Source organism: Rana temporaria, chromosome 4 (genome assembly GCF_905171775.1).
Source record: "Rana temporaria chromosome 4, aRanTem1.1, whole genome shotgun sequence".
NCBI classification, from domain to species: Eukaryota; Metazoa; Chordata; class Amphibia; order Anura; family Ranidae; genus Rana; species Rana temporaria.
In genome coordinates this window covers 355,244,754-355,263,385 of record NC_053492.1, presented here as the reverse complement: position 1 = coordinate 355,263,385, position 18,632 = coordinate 355,244,754, and the positions used below count along the sequence as shown (strand labels likewise).

General features: G+C 42.9%; 1 protein-coding gene across 1 annotated transcript in view; it reads left to right on the top strand.

The window, feature by feature from the left end:
* Positions 1–18,632, top strand: part of MTHFD1L (methylenetetrahydrofolate dehydrogenase (NADP+ dependent) 1 like) — a 337,567-nt gene that overhangs the window by 17,514 nt on the left and 301,421 nt on the right. Inside the window, exons 4-7 of the mRNA XM_040350849.1 lie at positions 1,059–1,109; positions 4,009–4,127; positions 5,629–5,729; positions 14,519–14,658. Coding sequence (XP_040206783.1) covers positions 1,059–1,109; positions 4,009–4,127; positions 5,629–5,729; positions 14,519–14,658 — 411 coding nt within the window. The remainder of the gene's footprint in view (positions 1–1,058; positions 1,110–4,008; positions 4,128–5,628; positions 5,730–14,518; positions 14,659–18,632) is intronic.

The window sequence follows — 18,632 nt, the reverse complement described above, 5'->3', positions numbered from 1 at the left end:
GAATGCTGGGCAGGAGTTTTTCAGGCGGTATTTAGGCGCTAATATTAGCGCTGTACCACCCGAAAAACTCCTCGGTGTGAAAGGGGCCTTAAAGTGATGCCTGGCCGTGTCTGACTTAGTCAGTCTAAGAACAAGCCTGCTTTGGATGAGCGTCACTTGGTTATCTTTATACTTATTCCCAGTCAGTGACAATGGTTTTTGTCTATCCAAATCTGAGATTACTCGGTTCTGCTGCACAGCGTAGTTTCGCTTGGAAGGGAATTGGACCTGATTTTTCGCTGCTTCCGTTACGTAATACTTAGACCTTGTTTACTGTGCCTCTGTGGCGATATGTAACTTCCTGAATGCCTGTTTTTAATTATTGAAAGCCCACACCCCTCTTTACACATGGTTACAGAGCTTGCAGCATGGCCTCCTTCTTCATTTGGATAGGTTCTACCTGCCAAACGCAACACGTTGTATACATTGTACCATGCCGCAACTGCAGCAGTGTGTACTTTAATGGCTGTTGGCCATGTAAACTTATGGCTTGGCAGTCTGGGAGGGGGGTCAGTGAAATAAACCCTCTGCTACCCATTTAACAAGGCCTTACAGATTTCCTCCCAGATCTGTGACTGGACAGTGAAGGGAGAAGCGGCTGTCTGACAAGCTCATGTCTGTTTTGTCCTACTATCAGCATGCTCCTGATGCCACTGATGGGCTCATTGTGCTCTTTCTCATTCCCCCTAAGCTCTGCTGTAATGAAAAAATCTGGTATCCTTTCAAATGTAGTTGCACTGCTTGCATTTAAATATGCATATAATTATGACTACAGAGCTGAGGGTGTATTTTATATCTGCCTAGATTTCAGCTTTAAAATATAAAATAACCCACAATTGGCCATTAAGGTATAAAATAACCCACAATTGGCCATTGAGGTAAAAAACAAACATACAAAGGAAGTCCTTTGAGTCATACGGGTTACTCAATATCTACTGATGGATACATTAAGTACAATGAAATAGGAAAAAAGTTCCAAAGATAATGACTTCTCTTTTTCTTTTTTTCTTTTTTTTCAGCTTGGTGTGGAAGTCCTTCACGTACGCCTAGAAGGGAGCAGCGAGGAGGAGGTCAGTGTCTATACTTCCCATATGGCATTGATTTGGAATGTCCTTTAATTTTCATTTTAATTTCTCAATCTAAAACCAGAATTTGCCCAAATCAGAATAGTGTATTAATAGTCTTACATCCACCATTTTGCCGCCTTCAAAAAAAAATGGAACCTGCACATTTACATATGTGCTTTTCTTGGTTAAGGCTGGGTTCACACCTATGCGAATTGGATGCAGCTTACTTCGCGTTCAATTCGCAGGACACTTTAAAATGCATTAATTTGAATGAGGCTGGTTCACATATCTGCGGTGCATGCGCACTCCGCATTGCCAAAAAAACGTGTGCGTTTTCTAGGCAGTGCGGTCCGGCTCAGGTGCGAAATCAGGCCCATTATCTTCTATGGGAACGCATCTGAATCACAGATGCGTTCCATTGTAAATTCTCTCCCCCTCCTCACTACACCTCCCCATGCTCATCTGATCCGCAGCTACAATGGAGATGAACTGCTGAACAGCTGCTTTTTTATTTTTGCAGGGAAAACTAAGCTGGAATTCGCCGCGGACTGGTGTGAACCCAGCCTTAGGACTCTGAAACTAGGAAAGCCCAATTCATTTTTGTGAATGGGGGAGGGGGGGGGGGGGGAACACGACAAAGTGCCCGGCGTAGGAGAGCCCAGATGACCTGTCAGGCATGTTCCCAATCTCTCCTCCTATCATAGTGTTCCCCAGAACCCTGCAGACTCCATACCACAGCCTTCAGGTTGTAAATGACATGTAAAATGTTCCAAAGCCCCTCTTAATTTTAAAGAAGCCTATTTAGCGGCATTTTGGTGAGAACATTTACACTGCCTTTATATGCCTAGGAGTTGTACTTTGTTTCTCATTATTGTGTGCATCAGTTTTTCCATTTTTTAATGGGCTATGCATCCCATTTTTTCATAATGTGGAATAATTTCTATACAGTAAAATTATTTCAATTGCTGCAGAGGTAGGTTTAAAGTGGAACTCCAGGTATGGCATATTTTTACATGGATGCATCCAAGCTGAACCAACAGAACTATGTAAATGCCATACCTGGTCACTGTCCCTGGAAGCTGGAAATCCCTGCAGTAGACAGCTACTCAAGTAATCATTTACTTTAAAGTTGATCCAGGGAAAATCTGATTGCCTCTCGGGGGGATCAGGAAGGAATTTTTTCCCCTGCTGTAGCAAATTGGATCATTCTTTGTTTTTATTTTGTTTTTTTGCCTTCGTCTGGATCATCTATGGGTATAAAATTGGGTATATGGGATTGTAGTGTGTGTGTATGTGTGTGTGTGTGTATGTATATGTGTGTGTATATGTGTATATATATATATATATAATATATAAAAATGTTATGGTTGAACTGGATGGACTTGTGTCTTTTTTTTTTCAACTTCTGAGTCCAGTACTGAGCGGGTACGCCAAATGCATTGTGAACACAGGTCAGCCGCTTGGCATGGGCGCCATTCAGGAAAAGCTTTTATCTTCTGAATAAATGCAACGCATTCTTTGATTGCATGAGGTGTAGAGGCAGGATGGTGACATCAATTGTCTGACTCCTAGGCATCCACAACCTTCCTAATTCTGAGGGCCTCTTTTGATATGTTGACACCACAAACGGTACAACTGACCTTCAATCTCATCTGAGTTTTAAAAAAACCTGTATTCACCTGCAGACTCTAAGAAGGTTTTAATCATTGGTACCTAATCTGCAGCACTTATTTCCAATTTGATTTGTAGAGGTTGTAAATGTAGGGGTGTAGTTACATTATTTTTCAGGTAACAAATCTACATTTGATTAGAGAATGCATGTATGTAGAGAGACCATGTCATTTAATGTGTCATCTGGTCACATATATCCCTGTTTTCCAGTTAAAGTTATACTAAAGTCTTGTGTTATTTTAAAAGGGAAAAAAAAAAAAGTTATACTTGCCTGCTCTGTGTAGTGGTTTTGCATAGAGCAGCCCCAATCCTCTTGGGTCCCTTGCTGGTGCTCCTTGCCTCTCCCTTGCATGCCACCACAGGCAGCCACTTGCTGTGGGGCACCCGAGCCACAGCTGTGTCCATTCAGACAGGAAGCCTTGTTTTGGGCTAGCTATCTATCTATCTATCTATCTATCTATCTATCTATCTATCTATCTATCTATCTATCTATCTATCTATCTATCGCCTAAGTGACTTTGACAGCAGTGAGAGCCAATGGTGCAGCTGCTGTGTCTGAGGCAATCAGGAGGGAGAGTCCCAGACGGTCGCTGGATAGAGATGGAGCTCAGGTAAGGCTGAAGGGGGCTGCTACACACAGGTTTTTTTGTCTTAATGCATAGAATGCAAAAACCTTCTGCCTTTACAAACACTTTTAGGTATTTTGGGGATTTAAAGAGGTTGTAAACCTCCCTGCAGTACTTGTACCTATAGGTAAGCCTTGCCTATCTGTACTGTAAATATCTCCTAAACGTGCGCCGCTTAGAAGATATTTATTGTATAGTGTGCCAATGTCATTGGCGCATGCACTCTGAAGAAACGTCCACCCCTGCCATTTTTTCAGGAGCGAGTGCTGTGACTGGCGGCTCCTGTACACATGCCTCCAGCCAGTCACATAGCCGGAGTCCGTGGCCCTGAAAGGAAGAGGGGCAAGCTTAGTTTTGCAGGTAAGTGTCACATAATGTGCTAGTATGCGATGCATACTAGCACGTTATGCCTTTGCTTTGCAGGGAAAAAGTATGTATGTGTGTGTGTGTGTTTGTTTTTTTTGCCCTACAGGGCTTTCTCCCTCTTTTTAAGAAGTTTGCATCAGGGTAAAGCTAATTAAATATAATACTTTTATATGAATTTGGATCAAACTCTTCCAGCACAGCCAACACAATTTAAATGGTGCTTGATTTTACTGTTTCAGGTTATTGGTGAAATCCTAAAACTTAATGAAGATCCTAAAGTCCATGGAGTTTCCCTTCATTTGGCTGACCCCAGCCTCAAAGTTCTAAATGCAGTGACACCGGACAAAGATGTGGATGGGTGAGAATCATATGCTCCTTTTCCAGCTTCTGATTGAGAAAAAAAAAACATTAATGAAATGCAATGTGCTATTATGTTTCAGAATGAAATCTTGGAACACCCAGAAATTACCTAAAATAAATTTTGATACCTAAACTACACATTTATTAGCCTCTTTGTCCTGATGGGCCTTCTGCTGCTGCTATACCAGCAGTCATGCCAGCAAGCTGTCATTCAATTCCACAAACAAACTTTGAGCCACACTTCTCCTGAGCACCCTTATGATTCCTGCTTCAGGACTACACGTCTCTTGATGCATTGCCAAATGACAGCAAGGCACAATTCACCTTCTCCAGCAAAAAAATTGTGCCTGCTCATGGCTGTTGCTTATTTACTGAGCCTGGCAGATGTAGGACAATGGGGCAAACTATCAGCTCAGGCTTTGCCAATCAAGACACTGGGGACAAAGACCGTCTCTGGCAAACTGGGACAAATGGCATCCATGCACCGGACCGATATAACAAAAAACATATCAAAGGCTCCATCCCATCCTCATTTGAAAAAATGATATTAACTGATAACAAACTGATCTGTCATCAGATAAAGTGTTTGTGTTGTTTTTTTTATATATATATATATATATATATATATATATATATATATATAACTGTGCTATTTTTGTGGTGAAAATGGGGTTGGTTAACTAAAGTAATAGAAACTCTGGGCCAGATTCTCAGAGGAGATACGACGGCGTATCTCCAGATACGCCGTCGTATCTCTGCGTCCGGCCGGTCGTATCTGTGCGCCTGATTCTTGGAATAGATTACGCATCGATATCTATTAGATCTGACAGGCTTAAGTCTCTTACGCCGTCGGATCGTAACTGCATATTTATGCTGGCCGCTAGGGGCGTATACGCTGATTTACACGTTGAAATATGTAAATTGGCTAGATACGCAAATTCACGAACGTACGCCAGGCTGACGCAGTACAGTTACGCCGTTTACGTTGGGCTTTTCCCGATGTATAGTTACCCTTGCTATATGGTGGTGTAAGTGCGGCATAACAATGTTAAGTATGGCCGTCGTTCCCGCGTCGAAAATCGAAAAAGTTACGTCGTTTGCGTAAGTCGTCCGTTAATGGGGCCGGACGTCATTTACGTTCACGTCGAAACCAATGACGTCCTTGTGGTGTACTTTGGAGCAATGCACACTGGGAAATTCCACAGACGACGCATGAGCTGTTCAGGGAAAAACGTCAATCACGTTGGGTCAAGCCTGATTTACAGGCACGCCCACCTCTTTACAATTTGAATTAGGCGGGCTTACGCCGGCCTATTTACGCTACGCCGCCGCAACTTTTTTTGAGAATACGGCACTTGCCTGTAAAGGCGTAACGTAAATAGGATTTGTTACGCCCGCGCAAAGTTACGCCATTCTACGTGAATATACCCCTCTATCTTTCTATCTCAGACCTACATTATGAAGTTTCTCTCATCAAATCTGTTTGTTTTACTTTTTAGAGTCACAGATATCAACTTGGGAAAAATGGTCCGTACCAATACTGAGCAGGGTTTCATTTCACCCACTGCTCAAGGTGTTGTCCAGCTCATAGAACAAATGGGTAAGTAATTTAAAGAACTATCCTACACAAATATTTTTCGGCAAAGAGCTGATTGTAACACAGGATTGCTCCCCTCTACACTGTGCACACCCTGTTAACTATTTCGGTGATGGTAGGACCACCAGGAATGATTTTAATGGGGGAAAAAAAATGAACTTTTTGACATTATTGCAACATGTTTAAGACAAAATCTACTTTTTAGTGTTTGCTGTTAAATACAATTGTAATGCCCAACTCCAGAATTCTTGAAATTCAAAATAATTTGTTTGGGCCAAGCTGTTCCAAACTATTTGCTTCACAAACGGATGCGCTTGCTGTAACCTTTGTATAAACTGTAGCATTAGCTACATACAGTTCTGTGTTCGTTGATGAAATACAATGTTTCCGGTATAATGGCTAAGCAGTGCTCAGGCTGACCCAATTTTTTTCCGGGAGCTGGACAGGAAGTCCCCCATCCCACTGTCGGAGCATGATGCTGTATACTGTACTGTAGCTGATGCCTCATACAGCGCTTTCAGCGGGCGCATTGTCTAGTGAAGCAATTGTTTTTTTGGAACAGGATTTAGGCTTTAAAGACACAATGCCCATAAACATTTGAGTGGGTTAAGAAGAATTGAGCAACAATCTGACAAGCTATAGCTAGAACAGATCAGCGCAAGCTGGGCGGGTGAAAATTTTGCAGACTTCCTTACAGTTGGTCTTTTTAACAATGAGTGCGGATCGGAAAATGTTACATTACAGTTGAACTTGTATCTAATAATAGATGTCCATGTTTTGGGGGGGGGGGGGGGGGGGCAATTCCACAAAGTAGTGATTGGGAACATGTCTGCTTGGATCTAGTGACGTCACTGGATGGCCATGCCCCTTGGCTATATAAGTAATGGCACACGCCATAACTAACATTTACAGCGGGAGTGAGCATTGGGAGAAGAAGATATTGAAGGGAGAACTGTTAGAGGAAGAAGACAGCGGAGAGGAGAACAGGAGCAAGAAAATGCAGATGAAGAATACCTCAGCGCAGGGAGAACCGGAGGGGAAAGAAGTGGAGCAAGAGATACTGGAGCTCCTTTTTAAATAGGATTTATTTATTTAGTTTTTTAAACCTGTGTGCTGGTTTTTTATCTATCTCATTTTTTTTTTGGGGTGGGGGGCTTCCATATTCCGATAAACCCCCTGGCCCCCCCAACTGCAGACCCCTACAACAACCACCCAGAAGTTGTGGGGGAGAGGCCCGTGTCTCCATCAGCATGGGAACAAGGTGCTCAGGGGCAAAGAGCACCCCCCCCCTCTGTCGAGGGTATGTGGCCTGGTATGGTCCAGGAGGGTCACTTGCTCCCCCCCGCTTTTCCTCTCCTGCCGTGCTGCGTGCGTGGATAAAGATCCTCAGGGCACAAGTTTCATGCCAAAGTCGAATCGGGTAAGATGATCCGACTTAATGGACTGAAGTAAGACCAAAGTCGGACGAAAGTAGTGAAGGAACCTTTTTCAAAGTCAGACCAGTTAAGATGGCTCTCGTAGGGAACCATTGATTTATACACTTCATGTGACATGTACTGAAGTCGGCACCTATGTAATACCAGTGTGAAGACACGGTTCATACTGGGGCGACACGACAGGCGGCTCAGCCGCCTGACGTGTCGCGTCTCATTCAATGCAATGGAACCGTTCTAATAGGAGTGGCGCAAGTCGCTCCGACTTAGAAAAAGGTTCCTGTACGACTTCGGGGGCGTCTCGGGGCGATTTGCACTGACTTCTATACAGAAGTCGTTTTGCAAATCGCCTCTGAAGTCGTCCTCAGGATGACTTGCAGAGTCGCCCCCAAAGTCGTGCCACTGCTGTGTGAACCGACTTACTGTTACTTGTCTATTAAGTGTATTTTTCGTTGATATATGTTGCTTATTTCCGGTTCAATCATCTGGTTTGTTTGGAAATTCGAAGGTCTATGTTTGTTATGTGTTTTTACAGTTTGTGATTGTAAATTTTACAGCTGCATATCATAACAAAGTTTGTCGTAAAATGTAATGTACAAAATAGTTTCTGACCTATTCTATGTTGACTGCCAGAATTCTTGTAAAATGTTAAAAGGCAGCAACGTTGTAAATATGGCAAAATGAGCTGCATCAAGAATAACATGTTTTCAGACTTCAGTAGTATGCCATCAGTTAAAGATGTTTGCTTTAAGTGAGTCTAAATGACAGTAATATGTCATTGTAGCTGTCTGGCTGACTACCAGATTGTAATGTGTAGTAAATGGAGACTAGCAATGGATTTCACATCCCTGAATATCCATCCAATGTCCGGGTACCCACTGTACATAACATGGCTGAATTTTAGAGTATTTGTAGGATTGTGTATGATAATAGAGAACCATATGGAGTTATGTAGGCTAGATCTATTCATTCATACATCTCTAAAATAGCATTTCTGTAATCCATTGAACAACACAGGAAAACCTAACCCAGTGGTTCTCAACCTTCTTAATAAAACTTCCCAAGTTGTGGGGACCGCCAACAGTAAAATTTGTCAGCACCCAAGGCAAGACAAGTAATTTGCGCCCCTAACCCATGGACATTTAGCGCTACCTGAGTCCTTTTAATGGCAACTATAATCACAGGTAGTGTTACTCACTGTGTCTCTGACTTTGTGGTGTCTCGTAGCAGTGACACTTATGCCGAAATCAGGAGATAGGGTCTCCTCCAGCCCCTCCCACTTTACATACCTCACCAGTCAGCTGACCTCTAGTCTTTGCCACCCAGCCATGCTGTGAACTGAATAGGCACCTGCAAAGAGGCTAAGTGGGCGGCTGCCAGCTCCAGGAACACCACAGCTGGGCTGCCACAGGCTCCAGGGATAGCCCTGCTGGGTGGCAGCAAAAAGGCTGGGAGAGTGATGTGGGCTTCAGGAACAGCCCAGGATTGGGTGACCCCTGGCAAATCATCATTCGACCCCCAAGGGGGTCCCGACCCCCAGGTTGAGAACCACTGTCCTAACCTTTCGTTATACTGCCAATTGAACAAAAAAAAACGTAAGCCCACCCAGTATAACCTTTTCACAACCAGCATGCCTTCATTTTGTAGCAAAGTAATAATGAAAACAAGCTCGCAAAGGAATGGGGACCTGTGCCCCTCAATGAACTCCAAGAAATGTATTTTACTGCGAGTATAAATCCTATCATCTTAATTGTACAGGGCACAGGCTGGATTTTTGTAGACCCTGGGTTGAAGGGTGCTGCCTTCAGGAGATTTAACAGTGGCAAAACATTTAGATGCACCCCCTTGGGCGTACCTCTAAAACTTCACCCTACTTCGTGAGACCTCCATTTTTTTTTTGGTAGTGTCCTGTAGGTGATAGACTTTCTCCCTTTTGAAAAAGCTTGTGCTAAACTAATTCTGATGCCGCGTACACACCATCACTTTATGTGATGAAAAAAACCAACGTTTTTAAAAACGTCACTATAAATGACCGTGTGTGGGGGGAAAACGCCGTTTTATGTCTTGTGAAAAACTACAAAAAAAAATTGAAGCATGCTTCAATTTTATGTGTCGTTTTTCAAAATGTTGTTTTTTACTTCACAGAAATTGACCATGTGTAGCAAAAAACAACGTTTAAAACGACGTTTTTACACCCGCGCATGCCCAGAAGCTAGTTATGAAGCGAGCTTCAATGGAAAAACGTGGTGAACATAACCTCGCTTTGCTAGAACATTGTGAAAAAAACGATGGTGTGTAGGCAACTTCGTCTTTGAAAATTGAAGTTTCAAAAACGTTGTTTTTTACTTCACAGAAAATTTTGTTTTTTTTTCATCACATAAAGTGATGGTGTGTACGCGGCATTATTTACTTCGAAGACTTCAGTCGACTCTCAACCACTTCCCGACCGCCGCATGTAAATGTACGTCCACAGAATGGCACGTACAGGCAAATGGGCGTACATGTACGTCCTTGCCTTCTAGCGGGTGGGGGGTCCGATCGGGACCCCCCCCCCCCGCTAGATGCGGCGGTCGGATTCCCTCGGGGAGTGATCCGGGACGACGGCGTGGCTATTTGTTTATAGCCGCTCCGTCGCGATCGCTCCCCGGAGCTGAAGAACGGGGAGAGCCGTATTTAAACACGGCTTCCCCTGTGCTTCACTATGGCGCTGCATCGATCGAGTGATCCCTTATGTAGGGAGACTCGATGGATGACGTCAGTCCTACAGCCACACCGCCGCCCTACAGTTGTAAACACACACTAAGTGAACACTAACTCTTACAGCGCCCCCTGTGGTTAACTCCCAAACTGCAACTGTCATTTTCACAATAAACAATGCAATTTAAATGCATTTTTTGCTGTGAAAATGACAATGGTCCCAAAAATGTGTCAAAATTGTCCGAAGTGTCCGCCATAATGTTGCAGTCACGAAAAAAAACGCTGATCGCCGCCATTAGTAGTAAAAAATTTTTTTTTTTATAAAAATGTAATTAAACTATCCCCTATTTTGTAAACGCTATACATTTTACGCAAACCAATCGATAAACGCCTATTGCGATTTTTTTTTTTTTTTTTTTTTACCAAAAATAGGTAGAAGAATACGTATCGGCCTAAACTGAGGAAAAAAAACATTTTTATATATGTTTTTGGGGGATATTTATTATAGCAAAAAGTAAAAAATATAGATTTTTTTTCAAAATTGTCGCTCTATTTTTGTTTATAGCGCAAAAAATAAAAACCGCAGAGGTGATCAAATACCACCAAAAGAAAGCTCTATTTGTGGGGAAAAAAGGACGCCAATTTTGTTTGGGAGCCACGTCGCACGACCGCGCAATTGTCTGTTAAAGCGACGCAGTGACGAATCGCAAAACCTGGCCTGGGCATATAGCTGCCTAAAAGTCCGGGGCTTAAGTGGTTATATACCCTCTACTATCACAAAAGAAGCACCACGCCCGCAACTCACCAAAGATGCTGCTTGCAAAACTTATTTTTTCGCCCTGCAAGCACACCGCCCCAGTGTGAAAGCACTCGGAGTTTCACACTGGGGGGGGGGGGGGGCTTGAGAGGCGCTTTTACAGGCACTATTTTTAGCACAAAAACTTCTGAAAAGCACCCCAGTGTGAAAGTAGCCTAAATCCAAAAATGTTAAATATGTTGCAACTTAACAATTGGGGTTTTTTTTTTTTTCACCTGGTGATCTGGCCAGTTACACAATTCCTGCCTTAGGGTTTCTCCCATCTGGATGGAGGGGCAATGGAGACACCTTTTGGACAGCAGCATTGTTAATCTAGGGAGAGGGTAGTGTTAAGTTCCTCCTAAATCTGCTAGTGCATCTAACAAATTAAAGCAGAAGTTTTGTTTTTTTCCCTTTTGACATAAAGGTTGTCAGCATTTAATGGTTTGTCTTGGCCCTCTAACTTTTTGCTAGACAGCCTGGTCTGTTAAAGGAAGTTTAAAAATAGACTCCTAGGTAAAAAAAAAAAAAGCCAAATTGAAGCAAACTACTGCAGCCACAACTTTTAATTGATAAACTGCAGTATTACATTACATTTTTGTTTTTAGAGTCAATAAGACTTTAACATCTCCACCACTTGCAGTCACTTATTAGTGCTTCCTGAATAGTTTTTTATCTTGCGTTTTTAAAACTTCAACTCAACCAACCAAAGTTCAACCGTCCAGGTCTTAGGTGGATGACAGGAGTTGCATCACATTTCACACTATTACAACCACTTCTGCCTAAAGTTCTTATAAGGCACTTATGCACTTCCTCCTGTCCTTCTGACAGGAGGACTTCACTACATCGGTTGACACCTGTCTTGCTGTGGACAAGAAGCTTATAGCAAACCGTTACAGCTACTCAATGTTCTATAAGCAAGGACTCCTCCTTAACAGCAGTTAATGTATTTTGATGGAGTTTAACCAATCAGACATGGTTTGACAAAGTAAAGTCATAACCAGAATCGAATGAAGGGCATTGCCCACCAATGAGAACCGCTCTCTAGAAAGCTTTCAACTGGTTATCGGTTGGGTCCTTGGAGGCAGAATGGTAAGTGCCTTCCTACGGCAGGATACTGTCAAATCCACAATTGGGATAGAGAACTTCTAAATAAAATTCTCACTAAACGGATTAATGATCATTTTAAATGTCACTTAACTGTGAGTCTGTGACATAACTTCAGCAGAGGGAAATTGGGTCTTCTACTATGCAAACAAGGCTGTGCTACATGTAAACCTCAGAACTGCATAGACTCAAATGCAAATAATTTGTAAGATAAAACCACTCATTTGCATTTCATCCAGGGACACATGTTTAGGGGTGGCAATTGCAAACCAGCCTCGTGTACAGGGGGGTGCCCAGGCCCCCTGGAACCTAGATAGGAGGGGTTGTGGCATATAGATGATCCGATCCCCCTGAGTTTTTTTTTTTCTTCTGACGCCTTTTAGCGCCTGCAAGAGGAAAATGATTAGGGATCGGTTTGCTGTACATGCTGCCTCTATCCTCCACTTGCTGTGATTGGACTCTCACTGTGTTTGCTATGCTTCATTTTGTGAATGAACAGGAAGCTCTGTATACAGCTATTCCTGTTCCTTCTGTGCTGCTGAGGCTGCAGAGATTAAAGTTTCTATATCAAAGATGGAACATCCGAGGTCTGTTAAGACCCCTGATACTTCACCAAAGCCCCCAAAGGGGACTCCGGTAAAAAAAAAAAAAAAAATTTAAATGGTCAAAAATAAACAAGGCAATATAAAAATCCGACATTAGTGGCAGAAATACCAATGGTGCAACTGGGCCCTGGTGTTCGGCCACGGTGGGTAGGGTATGGGGGGAGGGCCCTGGGGTCAGGGGGGCACTTTTATGGTTTCTTGCACCGGGGCCTTGGAAGGTTCTAGTTACGCCAGATTTCATCTGTATTTAGGCATTCGTGTCCGGCTGATCAGCGTAAACAGGAAAAGCTGTGTATCGGCTTCTCCCTTACTTGTGGCTGACAGGTCTGTGCTGATAAGCGCAGCCCCCCGCGGATGCCCACAATGTATGACCACCAGACTTTTTATTTGTTTAGCACAAATAAAAAAAATGCAGGGGTGATCAAATGCCACCAAAAGAAAGCTCTGATTGTGGGAACAAACTTATAAAAATTTTGTTTGGGTACAGCAGGCATGTCCAAAGTCCGGCCTGTGGGCCAATCGCAGCCCGCGTTCCAGTTTTAGGCAGCCCACCTGGTAATTTTGACATAATCCCTTTTGTGGCCCCCAACGAATCCCGAGCGCCGGAGGCCACAAAAGATATAAATGATTGCTGCCTTGGAGGAGGTGGGACCGGAATATTTCCTGTTTACACGGCATCCTGTGTAAAAGGAAGTCCCATCTCCTGCGCTGGGATTGGACAACTGTTCCCTCAATCACAGGAGGCGGGGACTTTCAATTAAAGAGGCAGCCGAGAAAACAGGAGTTTCTCCTGTATGTCTGTTGGTGTTCATCCTGCCCCCTCCCTGTCTCCTCAAGGCTGCAGATGGACATGAATCAGGCTGCACTGACGACAATGGTGAGTCTGCATTCATGGCAATACGGTGGGTGCTGCAGATGGGCACTGATTAGGCTGCATTGATGGGCACTGACCCTTATTTTGCTTCAGTTCTTTATTTAAAATGTAAGATTTCTTCCTGAAACTTCCTTTTTAAAGTGAAGGTGCGTGTTTTACGCCAATACATACCATATATCTAAATAACACGCATAAGCTCATCTCTTCACCACACATATTCACAAAGGCAAGAAAATTTGTTTTGGGCAGAGTATTAGGGCCAGATCCACAGACGAAGTTCGCCGGCGTATCTACTGATTCGCCGGCGTACTTTCAAATTTCCTGCGTCGTATCGTTGGTTTGAATCCTCAAAACAACATACGACGGCTTCTGGGTTAGATCCGACAGGTGTACGTCGTCGTACGCCTTCGGATCTAAGATGCAATACTTTGGCGTCCGCTGGGTGGTGTTTTCCGTGTCGGGTATGCAAATTGGCGATTTACGACGATCCACGAACGTACGCGCGGCCGTCGCATTTTCTAACGTCGTCTGTAGTCGGCTTTTTCCGGCGTATAGTTAAAGCTGGTATTTTGCGCCGTATAGATAGAATTGCCATGTTAAGTATGGCCGCGTCGGAATTTGAATTTTTTTTTTTTTTGCGTAAGTCGTCCGTGAATAGGGATGGACGTAACTCACGTCTAAGTTAAAAAAATTACGTCCTTAGCGCAATGCACGGCGGGAAATTTCGGGACGACGCATGCGCAGTTCATTCAGCGCGGGGATGCGCTTCATTTAAATGAAACTCGCCCCCAACCCGCCCAATTTCAAATCCGCCGCCAGAAATACACTACGCCGCCGTAACTTAAGGCGCGAACTCGCTGAGGATTCGAATATACGCCAGGAACGAACACACTTCGACCAAATTTTAATGGTTTAAAATGTCGGGCAAAATGGTCGGCTCTCACTTTATCAAATCTGGCCCTCTTTGAAAAAAGTTTGGACACCCCTGGGGTACAGTGTAGCATGACCATGCAGTTGTCATTTAAAAAGTGACAGCGCAGAAAGCTGAAAATTGGCTTGGGCAGGAAGGGCGCTTCCTTATGAATTAAAATACTTTTAAGACAGAACAAGATAAAAGCATGCCCATCCACAAGCAACTCCACAAACCATTTCATTTTTTTAGAGTCTAATTGTGGTGCCTCACAATTGTGTACCGGTATTTGTTAGTCTATGTATATGTAATGTATAATCTGTTTTACTATCCTAGCTAAAATATTAAAAAAAAAAATGTTTTTCTTTAGGGAACAACTCATTAGATGGGAAGAATGTGTTGATAGTTGGTGCCGATGGTTCCCTGGAGGCCCCCCTGAACTATCTCCTACAGAAGAAAGGTGCTGTGTCTACATGTTGCTCCTGGCAGTCCCAGCAGCTGCAGAACAAGGTACAATGCTGAGGATGAGATGTATAGCAGCTGCACCTTCCTCTATGGAATCAAAGCAGCTGCTGTCTGGCGTCATTCTAGAAATGTTTACCTAAGATGTATAGCTGCTGACCTTGGCATGTTTGTTTTAAAGGGAATGGCTTATGTAATTTTTTACATAATCTCTGCATTTAGAAATGAAAGTACCTTCCCAAACTGGCAAATTACATAATCGCACAACCGTAAAATATTTTTTGTTTCTTATAGATGCTTGTTTCTTCATTAGGTTAGGAAAGTTGAGTTCATTCTTCTATTGCTACTTCCCTTTTATGTAATCTGTGCTGTTAGCATAGTGTATTGTAAAAGGTGTGCGCAATTTTTTTTTATGTTTTTAGTGTGTTGAAACCATATAACTTTACTTCTTCTTCTTTTTTTTTTTTTTTTTTTTTTTTTTTTTTTTTTTTTTTTTTTTTTTTTTTTTAATTCAGAAAGGTACACTTTATGTACAAAGAACAAATGTGATAATGTGAGATGGGTAAGGGGAAGAAGGATGGGTCTTGGTCCCGATCTAGTATATGCAAGGGACTTTGTGAGTCGCATCACAAGAAAAGTATTTCATAAAAACATTTTGTTTACAGAGATTTCAAACATATCAAAACATGAGTATCATAATATATCAACAGTAAAAGTACACATGTACTGATTACAAATTTGGAAAAATCTTTTATGAGCCAGATTTATCCATGCTAATATCCATTGGCAAATATTTGGAGGATAATTAATACTTTTTGCTTTTCCCCTTGACTTAAAATAGAAAACCAAAACAAATAATGAAGGAGAAAAAATGGTAGGAGGATGAATACATTTGGGGATTTTAAATGTACAATTGGGCAATAAGGCCCAGATTCACAAAGAAGATACAAAGGAGTATCTCAGATACTCCGTCGTATCTCAGATACTCCGTCGTATCTCAGATACTCCGTCGTATCTCAGATACTCCGTCGTATCTCAGATACTCCGTCGTATCTCAGATACTCCGTCGTATCTCAGATACTCCGTCGTATCTCAGATACTCCGTCGTATCTCAGATACTCCGTCGTATCTCAGATACTCCGTTACGCATAGATAGCCCTGAGATCCGACAGGTGTAATTGTTTTACACTGTCGGATCTTAGGGTGCAGTACCGCGGCCGCCGCTGGGGGGAGTTTGCGTTGTAAACCAGCGTCGGGTATGCAAATTAGGAGTTACGGCGATCCACAATGGTTTTTCGCGTTCGCTGCTAGTCTAGTTTCCCGTCGCAAATTTAGTCGTCGTCTTTGCGAATTCAGTTCGGGAATTTCAGAACTGAGCATGTGCAGTAGGTCCGGCGCGGGTAATTTAAATGGCATCCTCCAATTGTCCGTAACCTTGAACCTGTGGCAAATGTCTGTAAACACATCCAATAAACAAGGATGTGTTGCATAAAAACCCATTACCAAGCAAATATGAGGTGCACCAAAGCACAACTGAGGAGTAAAATGTCAATAAAACAGCAACAGACTTTTTTTTGGGGGGAGGGGGATATGAGGAGTTGGGTCTTGAACTAATAGTGCAACTTTATCTGGTTAGAGTGCAATTGCTCTTGGTTAGGTGGCTCTCCTGGGTGGTCTTTGAGTCCCAAATCGTTTTTAAATTCATAGGCAGGATAATGTGAAAAAAACTGCCATTGCGTATCAGGGGTTTCAAATAAGCCCCCTTCATCAAAGCTACAGCAAAAACAAGGAATATGAAATGCAAAATAAGCATAAAAATATTTACTTTATTGGTTCATGATTAAACAATACATTTATTTTGATTTAAAAAGGCTAGATATGAGGTTCACACTGGGGCGACTCTTCAGGCGGCTCAGCCGCCTGAAGAGTCGCGTCCCATTGAAGGCAATGGAACCATTCTAATAGGAGCCACGCAAGTCGCTCCGACTTAGAAAGAGGTTCCTGTACGACTTCGGGGGCGGCTCGGGGCGACCTGCATTGACTTCTATACAGAAGTCGTTTTGCAGGTCGCCTCTGAAGTCGTCCTCAGGACGACTTGCAGAGCCGCCCCCGGAGTCGTGCCACTGGAGTGTGAACCGGCTCTAAAGATTTTCATGTATGGTTCCAAAACATGGATTACTATAAACACATGAGAAAATCTATTTTAAAGAAACTGGATACTGAGGGATATAAATCTAGACAAGCACTTTAATTGGTGATTTGTAAAAAATCACCCTGTAAAACGCACGTAGTTTAACCACTTAAGACCTGGACCTTTATGCAGGTTATGGCCCTTGCCCCCTTTTGCGATTCGGCACTCTGTCGATTTAACTGATAATTGCGCAGTCGTGCGACGTGGCTCCCAAACAAAATTGGCGTCCAAATAGAGATTTATTTTGGTGGTATTTGATCACCTCTGCGGTTTTTTTATTTTTTGCGCTATAAACAATAGAGCGACAAATTTGAATAAAAAATGCAATATTTCTCATACAAGTACATAATGCAGCAGGCACATATCAGGAATATGAAGTGTTGGTAACAAACGCTTTATACTAGTAAAAATAAAAAAAATTGATGTAATAATAAAAAAAACATGATGCATATGTACGGAACATAAAGAGAAATTGATTCCATGACAATGTGATAAATGACTTATTCTGCTACAAATTCTGCAGGAGGTTCACAGTAGTTGTTTTTTGTAGCAAAGAACAAAATAAATATTTTGGTTTTCACTGCATCAATTTAACGGATCTGAATGAGTGCCATAACCAAGTGGACATGGAAAATACTGTATTTACAGGTTTACTAATTGTTCTGTGATCAGAAAAGAACTGCTATCTGCTAACATGAGATGAACGAAACGGCTGCAAGTGCCATATTTGTTTTTAGAACAAATCCATTTAATGAACGTGAAGTTCTGTTTACATCCACTTGGAGGCAGCAAATTACATAAAGTGGGACTTAAAATGTTTTTACAGCTGTGTGTGTGTGTGTGTTTTTTTTTTTTTTTTTTTTCTCTCTCCCATTGAATGAATTATCCTATATCCACAGACAAGATAGCTTTGTGTTTTTTACATGCGGCTGTATTGAATGAGTGAGGAATCCTTCTGAAAAGTTGTAATAGGCAGTCCTCTACAGATCATCCTCATACAGGGCATGGTCAGGGGCTATGCTAGGATTTTTGAACACTAAGGGCTCCCTAAAGCACACGTCCTACACAGAATACAGGAATAGAATTGAAACTTTGCTAAACACATCTTACATTTTTTTTTTTAACATTAGATTGATGCTCATTTTGTCAAGGGGAATCGGGTAGTTTTTTTAAAAATGAAGCAGTACTTACCGTTTTAGAGAGCGATGTTCTCCGCCGCTTCCGGGTATGGTCTTCGGGACTGGGCGTTCCTATTTGACAGTCTTCCGACAGGCTTCCGACGGTCGCATACATCGCGTCACGAGTAGCCGTAAGAAGCCGAACGTCGGTGCGGCTCTATACGGCGCCTGCGCACCGACGTTCGGCTACTTTTGGAAAATCGTGACGGGATGAATGCGACCGTCGGAGCCTGTCGGAAGACTGTCAATCAAGTAGGAATGCCCAGTCCCGCAGCCCATACCCGGAAGCGGCGGAGAAGATCGCTCTCTAAAACGGTAAGAACTGCTTCGTTTTTAAAAAAAACTACCCGATTCCCCTTGGAATGAAGGGGGCGGATATCACCCTGGGACCCCGCCCCCTTATGCGCCCCCCTGCCCCAAAGCACCTACCCCCCCATGCGGCCTGTTATGGTTAAGGAGGGGGGCGCTCGCTCATCCCCCACCCCCTTCCCTGACCGGCCGGCATGCTCGGATAAGGGTCTGGTATGGATTTTGGGAGGACCCCCTTAATTTGAAATTTTAGCGTGGAGTTCCCCCTCAAGATTCATAACATACAGTGCTTGGTATTGGCAGGGATCCAAGTCGGATCCCCGTTCAATATTGTGCCGCGGCTA